At 49.4% G+C, this 9,422-nt stretch overlaps 1 protein-coding gene, 1 long non-coding RNA gene and 1 pseudogene across 8 annotated transcripts in view; 2 read left to right on the forward strand and 1 right to left on the reverse strand.

Annotated features, from left to right (window-relative positions):
• PKIG (cAMP-dependent protein kinase inhibitor gamma) overlaps positions 1-9,422 on the forward strand; it is a 71,945-nt gene that overhangs the window by 60,593 nt on the left and 1,930 nt on the right. For 5 of the 7 annotated variants that reach the window (XM_039864404.1, XM_039864408.1, XM_039864406.1 and 2 more), the window contains exon 3: positions 7,743-7,916. In XM_039864404.1, coding sequence (XP_039720338.1) covers positions 7,769-7,916 — 148 coding nt within the window. In that variant the 5' untranslated portion in view covers positions 7,743-7,768. Of the gene's footprint in view, positions 1-4,418; positions 4,461-7,742; positions 7,917-9,422 lie in introns of all 7 variants that reach the window. The other 2 variants (XM_039864401.1, XM_039864403.1) reach the window with 1 other exon arrangement.
• LOC120604125 (uncharacterized) lies at positions 2,376-2,494 on the forward strand (annotated as a pseudogene).
• LOC120603702 (uncharacterized) lies at positions 2,981-4,886 on the reverse strand. Its single transcript, XR_005653092.1, has 2 exons — positions 4,366-4,886; positions 2,981-3,852 (listed from the first exon to the last, which is right to left on the reverse strand). It is a non-coding gene; the product is annotated as an uncharacterized LOC120603702 (long non-coding RNA).

A 9,422-nucleotide genomic window follows, 5' to 3' on the forward strand; every position in this document is an offset into this window, starting at 1 on the left:
GACCAAGTCCCACTCTGCTGTGTCCTCTGCAAAAACGGTCAGCTTTCTTTTTGTATGGTCTCTGCAAATATTTAATTTTTAAAAAAGAAAAAAAAAAACAGGAAATGACCTTTCTGGTATATTTGGAAAACAATTTGGAGCTGTAATGGAATCTGCCTGAGCGCTGAGAACTAATAGCTGCAGACTTGGAACAGACTGTGTAGTTTTTGGCAGAGCCTGGGGTCTCTTTAGTGCACAAAGTGGGGGGAGAATGAAAAACCGAGGAAGAAGGCAACTTCCTGTGGGGAAACCTGACGGTGCCCAGGGCGAGCACCTGCAGGAGTCGCAGCCTCTGACCCTGGGCCACTGCGGGAGGGTCTGGGAAGCTGAGCACAAGGCTCCTCCCTTCTGACCTGGGCGCTCAGGGTCAGTCAAGTGCCTTACGAGCGTCCAGACCCCAGGAAGTCACCAAGACCTCCTGAGGATAAAGAAGAGGGAAAGAATGTCACTCTGGAGCACCTATAGGGCTCAAGATGAGATAGGAAACATGGGATCGCTGTAGACTCAGATCGTTGGCTCCGCCTGGATCACCCTCTCCACCTGTCCAGTAAATCTAAGCCCAAGGTCACCTCCTCAAGGAGGCCTTCCCTGACCATACAACCCTTAACCGAATCATCCACACGCAGAGAACCTGTTCTCTTCATCCCTAGCACTTAGAACAGTCTGTGATGACAGATTCATTTACACGTTCAATGCCTTTTCTCTTAGCAGATTGTAAATGTCTTTTTAGTCTTCAATGTGAAGATGCTCAGTCAACACTGAGTGGACGGACGGACAGACGGACGGACGGATGGATGGATGAATAAATGAATGAATGAAATGTCAGGACTGGAAGAGACTTAGAGATTATATTTCAACCTTCGTTATTCAGATGGAGGAAAGGAAGCTGGGAGAGAGGAAGGGACTCATCGGGGGTCACCTTCTCGCATGGAGATTGAGCTAGGCCTTTGGGCATCATTATAATGCAGGGCTGCACACCCCTTGGCTCTTGCTATCCTAGAATCTAGGACATCATCTGTTTTTCCTCACTCATCAAATATTCATTGAGCTTCACCTGTGTGTTAGGCCGCTCGGATACAGCAGTGTACATGCCAGTCAGGTCACCACTTTTGTGGAACTTACATTCCACTCAGTTCCGTAAAGCAAAGAAGAAGAAAGGATAACTTGTGGCCTTCTATGCACCATTCAACAGTAAAAACAAAAGAGTTGAACGAAAATGTCAAAAGGACAGTTTTACTGATATCACCCAACAAAAACGGACCGTACTAATGATTTATTAATCGCGCGCCTCTTCCGTGCCACATACCTTATCAGACTCTACACACTTCGTCTCTGTGAATCTTCACAGCAGCCCTGAGCAGCAGGGTGTCACTGTCATCCCCATGTCGCTGAGGAGGAAAACTGGAGTAAAGAGAGCTGAGGGGACTTGTCCAGGGTCTCTGAGTTAGTAAACAGAACACCAGGCTAGAGCCCCCCACCGGACGCCTTCCACCACGCCACACATCCCCTCAGAGACTTGCCATGTCCTTGGGACTCCCGAGGGGGCAGCATGGTGTGGGAGAGAGCTCTGGACCAGGAGCTAGGGCCCCTAGATTCAAGAACTTGGGGCAAGTCACTTTCCCTTTGTGAACCTTGGTTTCCCCAGCTATTAATGAGAGGCTTGTCTGAGCTCTGGGATCCCTTTCAGTCTGATTATTTCACAAATGGTTTTGAGTAAATGGAAAAAATAAGATGGATCTCTAACTCATACCTTATAGCAAATAAGTTCCGGATCAGTCAAAGATTTAAGTGTGAAAAATAGAGTGATTAAAAGTGTAAGAAATAAACAAGGGAGAGTTCTTTACTGATCTCAGAGTGGGAAGGCGTTTCTAAGTATGATCCAGAACCCAGAAACCATAAAATAAAACATGGATCAATTTGACTATGTGAATAGAAAAAATAATGTATACGTGGGGAGAATTGCCAAAAATAAATTTGAAGCACAGATGACAAGTAAAAATTACTCGTAACTCCTCTTAAGGCAAAAGATTGATTTCCTTTATATACAAAGAACTACAAACCAATAGGAGAAAGAGCTACAATCCAGTAGGAAAATGGGCAAAAATGTTTGAATAAGCAATGCCCAGAAAGGGAAATACACATGGAAAGATGCTCAGCTTCACTCAAGGAGCAGCGCAAACTAAACCAGATAGTGTTTTCACATTTCAGGTCGGGGGAGTGGGGAGACGGTGCCTGTGGGAATGCGGTGAAACAAAGTCTCGTACATGCCCAGCTGGAACTACATAACCTTTACGGAGGAAAATTTGGCACGATCTGCTCTCAAAAAAAAAAATCACAGTCACGGCCATGCCACCCTGAACGTGCCCGATCTTGTCTGATCTCGGAAGCTAAGCAGGGTCAGGCCTGGTTAGTACTTGGATGGGAGACCACCTAGGAAGACCAGGTGCTCTAGGTGTAAAAAAAAAAAAAATCATAGATCCTTTAATGTGGCAGTTTACTTTTATGAACACAACCCCGAAGTCCATTAGTAGGAAAATAATTAAAACAGCCTAGAGCAGTGAAACAACAGAATACCATGCAGCCAGTTAAAAAAAAAATTAAAAATTAGCTGTATAAGGTCTTTGGATTTGTTTCTAGGGTTTCGACATGATCACTGCTGCAGTGGCATCAGGGTGATCTGGAATTGATTCCAGGATATATTTTTAAATGTAAAAAGCAAGATGGAAAACAACTTTCTGTTTTAAATGAGGAGAAGGAAGGGAGGAGTGGAGGGAGGGTTGGAATATGTATATTGCATAGTCTGTCTCTGGAAGGACAGAAAAGGCTTGCCTTGGGGAGGGCGTCTGAGAAGGCCACTAAGCTGTCTTTTTCCTTCTGTACTTTTTAAGTTTTATACCTCATGCACATATTCAAAAAAGAAATAATTTTAAAATAGTGAATGTTTTCAATATAAAATTTTAGGAAATACAAAAAGCATTTAAATCACTCATAATTAAGTCATACTAATACATGTGATCATGTCATCGAGATTCTTTAGCAATATATGTGAACATTTTTCCATGTCTTTAAAAAATATTCACAAATATTTTAATGCCTGAATGGTATTTCATTGGGATATAAATTAGTTAAACATGGATATACTTCTCTATTGTCCATTTACGACATTTGACGTGTCCATTTAGGAGCTCACTTTGGTGTCTTTAGTTTTTGACTATTATAAATACTGTGATGAACATGTTTATACATTTATCTTCATGCACAACAGGTTATTTTTTTTAGAATAAGTTGTTATAAGCTGACTTGGCAGACATATTGACTTCGTGGCTCAAGGATATGAAAAAAGTTGAGGTTTCTTGATTTATCTTGTCAGGTTGCTCACTCTCCAGAGACATCCTGACAGTTTACACTCTCATTAACAGTCTGAGAATGACCATTTTCTGATGCAATTTCCAACTCTAAGGATTCTTTATTTCCACCTTTGCTGTTGACTTTAAAGAACAGGGTGAGGGAAGAGTACAAAGGTTGAAGAGAAATGAAATGTGCCAGAGCGGTCCCCAGACACGAACCCCAGACCCATCTTTGGAACTGCTGTTTCCTGAGCAGGTGGGGATGCGGCCGCTGGAGCTCGTTGGCTCGGTTGGTGTTTTCCAGGATTGGGCTTGGAGCTTGGCACACTTCCTTCTCCGCGCCAGGAGTGTCAGCTTCCTGCCCTGGGCAGCTTGTAAGGTCAGCCAGGCAAAGGCGGGAGCCAAAGCTGCAGGGTGTCTGTTCCTTTTAGATGGAGCCTGTAACTCCATCCCGTGGTGTCAGGTCCTAGAGATAGCAGACGAGAACATCAGCACCACAGTCTACAGCGGACAGAGGCGTCACCCAACAACAGTTCTGAGTCGCTTTATCATCCCCAAAGATAGGGAAAGAGGGGCGGAGGGAAGGAAGACAGCCAGCCAGCCAGCCAGATTCAAATTTAATTTGAGGAGTCTTTATTGAACGCCTACTCTTTGCCAGGTGCTGGTTGAGAATCTGAGGATGGAGCAGCCAGAGCATGTTGGCTCAGCTGCCAGCATCAGGCCTTCCAGTCTGGCACAGTGAAATTCTAGACAAAAGTCTAGATGGAGGAAAAGAGCTGAGGAAACAGGGCTCGGGGAGGTGGTGTGGCCTGTGCAGGGTCTGCCCCATCCAGGCCCATGCGGGATGAGCCCGGGCCTAGGAACCAGGTCTGCCTGAGGCCTGAGTTGTGGTTATCAGCTCACCTCACTGACCTCAGAGGGCTTTTGTGGCAGTTTGGTAAGCGAGGTGTGGAAAACATAACAACTTGGTAAACGTTACCATTACTGTTAGAATCGTCGTAATTTTTATTGTTGCTGCTGTGTTTGCAACAGGCCGTTCCCCTGTTCTGAAGCTTGGAGCCGTCTACGCAGAGGGTGAGTGTACGAGTGAAACTCCTGTGCGCTGCGGAAGGAACCAGCTCTGGGACTTCGGAGTTCGTTGTTTCCTTGTCGTTGATTTGTTTTTTGCTAAGAGCCAAAGGGACAAGTAGGGCAGCTTCTTTCTCGCAGGGCAGCCAAGAAAAACCGGGCTGGGTGTGCCCTCTGCCGGAGCCTGGGGGGATTACCGTAGAGTCTTGCCCCAGGTCTGGTGGCAGAGCCAGGCTCCTAACACAAGGTCACTCTCTTTTCTCTCTCTACTACAGGACACCTCCCCGTCCCCCCCTGCCTGGTCTTTGAGTGCCCCTTTTTCTTCAGGTGTCTCTTATGAACTAGGTGTTGTGGGGCGACGTGGGTCCAGCTTTACGTACTGGCCAGCCCCTCCTTCCTCTGTCTCTGTGTCCGTCTCACACACACACACACACACACTCTCTCTCTCTCTCTCTCTCTCTCTCTCTCTCTCTCTCCTCCTCCCTCTCCCCCTCTCTCCCCCTCCCCCCTCCCCTTCTCTCTCTCTCTCTCCCTCTTTTCCTATAACCACCACCCTCCTCCCCAAAGCACTTACTGAGCCCCACTCAGGGTACTTTTGGGAATATCCTGCCAACATCAGTTACTTCAAGTTATTACACAGTAACTTGAGCTTATAAAAACTTTCACCTTTACAAATATATAGACCTAGAAGTGAAAGTTCCCCTTAGTCACAAAGAACAGTTGACAGGTTTTCTTCTCTCTTGTATCTGCTCTCCCCCACAAACTGGGTTTTATTTTAGGTGTTGTTTTGCAGCCTGCATTTTGCATTTAACAGTTTATTTCAGAAACTTTGTTATGCCAGTACAGGTCCATCTGGTGTATTTTTTTTTTTTTTTATGAATACAGTACTTTACAATGCTTAGCCTCCTGATGGACATTCAGGTTGCTCTCTACAGCTTGCCATTACTGACCACATGCAGTAAACGTCCTCACATTACAGAGAGCATCGGCATTTGCTTCTGTGTCTAGAACTGGGATTTACTGGGTCCTCCTACCTAGGAGGACTTTGAACTACTAAGGTCAAGCCAGTGGCTTAAATCAGGGTCCCCAGCCTCCTGGGCCATGGACCAGTGCTGGTCTGTGGCCTGTTAGGAATGGGCTGCACAGCAGGAGGTGAGCGGCAGATGGGTGAACAAAGCTTCATCTATATTTGCAGCCGCTCCCCAGCGCCAGCATCACCGCTTCAGCTCCACCTCAGATCATCAGGCATTAGATTCTCATAGGAGCACTAGTCCCTGCTGCCAAAAACGTTGGGGACTGCTGCCTTAGATCACCCCTCCCATTTCCCAGCTCAGGGTCTGCAGGTGGCCAGAGTCCACGTGGTGACTGTGTGATCTGACTGCCTTCAGAGCATCGTGGGTGCTCGGTGAGATGCTTGCACGCTCTGAGCAAGTTAACATTTTTCACATAATAGCGTTACCTATTGTTGGCAAGGACGCATGTAAATCAACAATCTTATATGCTGCTAGTGGGAATGTAAACGGGAACAGTACTGAATTTATAAGGTTTTTCCCTAATTTTTTTTGTCGAGTACAGTTGACCCTTGAACAGTGCACATTTGAACTACATGAGTCTGCTTACATGCAGATTTTTTTCCAGTTGGCCCACGCAGTTCAAACCTGTATTCTTCAAGTGTCAGCTGGCAGTTGGGAATCAAAGGGCCGACTTGAGTCGTATGAGGATTTTCAACAGCTCGGGTGGTCAGCGCCTCGACCCCCACGTCACTCAAGGGTCGACTGTACCACTGCCTTTCGTGAGGGCAGCTTGGAAGTGTGCCAAAACAATGTCTCCACATTTTTATCCTTCCCTTTAGCCCAGCAGCTCTCCTTCTGGGAATATAAGGCAAGAACTGGAGACAGACACAGCGGTTTACATAAGTACTTAGTACTGTCTGTGATGGCGGAGCACCCCCATGTTCATTTCTAGGGGACCGATCAAATCATGGTGCATCTGAATGAATACGCGTGTTCAGAAATCATCTAGCGGGAACCTCGACGACGTGCTCTAGTGTTCCAAAGAGTAGGCTGTGAAATACACTATGTAGTATGATCCCAAATAACTTTTGAAATGTATTTGGCTCTTCTTTTTGAACGTGGTTCTCTTCTCTCCCTAGGCTGAGGATTGTTAACCACCATCTTTGTAGCAATAACTCCTAACTTCCTATCTTTCCTCCCCATGCCATCCCTCAGTTCTTCTGAGCTCCAGCCTTGGCTCATGTACTTCACCTCTCCCCTCGGAGGACTCACAGGCATCTCAGAGTTCACATGGTCCAACAGAACTGTCAAATAGAACCCCGCTGTCACTCCCCAAAATATTCTTCCTCTGCTCCTCCCCATCGCAGGAAATCCCACGTCTGTCCACCTGCTTATTCATATCAGAGAGCTCACTTTCCCATCAGTCAAAACCAAGTCCTGTTGACTGATCCTCCAAACTACACCTAGACTCTGACCACTACCATCTCCCTCCACCCACCATCTTTTTCACACCTGACCTTCTGCAGGAGCCTCATCATTTGCCCCCTTCTGGGCCCTGCTCAACCCAGTTACCAGAGTCATCCTCGAAAGTGCAGATCTGATCATGACCTGGCCTAAACCCCTCAGGGGCCCCGTTGCAGATGCCATCCTGTCCCTGCCCAGCTCAGCAGAATACTTGATGGCACTGCCCCTCCCCCACCGTCCTCCAGCCTGCAGCCCTTCCATCCCACTCAGAGCCTTCACACATGCTCGTGCCCTCAACTCCTTGTCTTGATGCTGCCTGTTTCTCCTTGGATCTCAGCTAAACGTCACTACCTGACCCCCAGCCTTGGTCAGGCCCACTTAGTCACTCTGGCACCCTGCCTTCTCCCTAGAAAACCTGAGCTCCGTGATACTTAAGTGGTAGGTAATTTAAGTAATGCGACACCACCCCCTTAGGCTGTAAGCTCCCTGCAGGCAGGGACCATGGCTGACGTGTTCATTCCTGCATCTGCAGCACTTAGCCAGTGCCTGGCAGATGATATTGGTAAATGTGTAGGTGTTGATCAATAACTTAAAAGACGGGATATTCTTTAAAATGTAGGTGGTTTTCTGGGCATGGAATTACAGGTGACTTTCTGTGGTTTGTTCTTTTCTGTGTTTTCTGTTCTGCCTTCAGCGATCAAGGCAATGACTGTCATTTTGTCAAATGACATCAGTGCTGTGGAGCAGAGCTGAGTCTTCCCTGCAGGATGCGCCTGGACTCACCGCTGCCCTCCTGCCCTTGTCCCCGCAGGCCCGAAGAGCGATGCGACAGGCGTGATGGAAGTCGAGTCCTCCTACTCGGACTTCATCTCCTGTGACCGGACGGGCCGTCGGAACGCCGTCCCCGACATCCAGGGAGACTCCGAGGCCGTGAGCGTGAGGGAGCTGGCGGGAGACGTGGGCGAGCTGGCGCTCGAGGGGGCAGGTCAGACCCCTTCCGCACTTCCGCCTGTCCGTTTCCTTCGCTAGAACATTCCCCAGCCAACCCTGTGGCTGCCACCGCCTCATCCCCACCCCAAGCTCAGATACCAGGTGCTCAGAGGAGCTTTTCCTGGCGCCTAAGCTGCCCCTCCCCGACCCTCCTCACCCTGACAGCGTCTCCAGGGTGTAAACGTGAGCCCTGCAGAGCGGGGCCTTCTCTTCTGCTCGCACGGGGACACCGCGGGCCGTGAGTGAATAGAGGAAGCAGCATCTGGACCCCAAATAGTACCCAGGACCTGCCTCCTCCCCTCACCGCCACAGAGGCTGTGTCTGTCACATCACTTCCCATAGCACACTGCAGCTGTCGGGCTCCGTGTGTCTTCCACGGAGCTGTCCCTGGATGGCCACAGCCCTGTTGTTTCCTGGACAGCCCCCAGTCCAGAGCCCTTGGTCCTTTCTGAGTACAGAACAGAGAAGACTTTGTGGGGGCAGCAATCCAGCCCTGTTGTGTTCTTTATTTGGACAAAGTGGCCCAGAGAAGTTAGATAGCTCACTCAGGGTCCCCAGCAAGTTAACGTAGTTAGAACGAGAACCTGGCTGCCCCAGCACCCTGCCCAAGAAACCACCTGCCCCCCCCGCCGCCCTCCTTTGTCATGTGACCTCAACTCCCTACCAGGGCACATGAGCTTCCATGGGTCTCACACTGCTCCCTCTGTCTGGCTCTCCCTGCCCTCCCCTTGCCTGGCTCGTCTTCCTCATTCTTAGAGACCAGGCTGCTCTGCTGAGGGGACACCCCTGACCGCACCGCCTCTCAGGCGGCGGGGTGGGGGGCGGGGCGAGGCCTCTCCCACACAGGATGTCTTGTGCCCTCAGTGCTTGGTGGCATTTGAAACAGGATAGAGGTGCCTAGTCAGTGGCTGTTCACTGTCCAGCCGAATGACCAGCTGCCACCTCGGCACTCTGCCAGGGGGCTCGAGCGTCTGTACCCCTTTCCTCAGCTGTACTAAACTATCTTCTATCTCCCCTACCTCAGCGGTCGTAGCCACTCGTCCATGGACCCAGGCTCTTCTCATACCTGTTTTCCCCTGATTCAAAATCCCTGAAGTGTCTGGGTCCTCCACATGCATGACGTGTGACTGACATTTAGAAGGGGGAGCTGAGGAAGGAACAGTGCTCACAGCAAGGGAGTGAGGCGCTCAAGGTGGGGTGCAGCCAGCCGGGCCCTGCGCGGAGCGGTTCCCACAGGCAGGGGTGTGGGCCGGCTCCGTCCAGCAGAGACAGCTGCACAGTGCGGCCGCCCCAGGCCTGCGGGGTCTGTGAACCCTCCCTGCTGTTTCCTTCTGTGGAGAGCACGAGCGTTTCCTTACTTGGCCCTATAATGCGAAACAACGGACCAGGCATGAATGAGTACACTGCTCAGCGGTGAGTGACTCCGAAACTGGCCCCAAGAGACCCAAGGGTGCTGGCTGGTGAGGAAAGTGCTTAAGGACCTCTTTCCCAGGCCAAGAGG

The sequence above is a fragment of the Pteropus medius genome, unplaced genomic scaffold (genome assembly GCF_902729225.1).
Source record: "Pteropus medius unplaced genomic scaffold, Ma_sr-lr_union100, whole genome shotgun sequence".
Taxonomy (NCBI): domain Eukaryota; kingdom Metazoa; phylum Chordata; class Mammalia; order Chiroptera; family Pteropodidae; genus Pteropus; species Pteropus medius.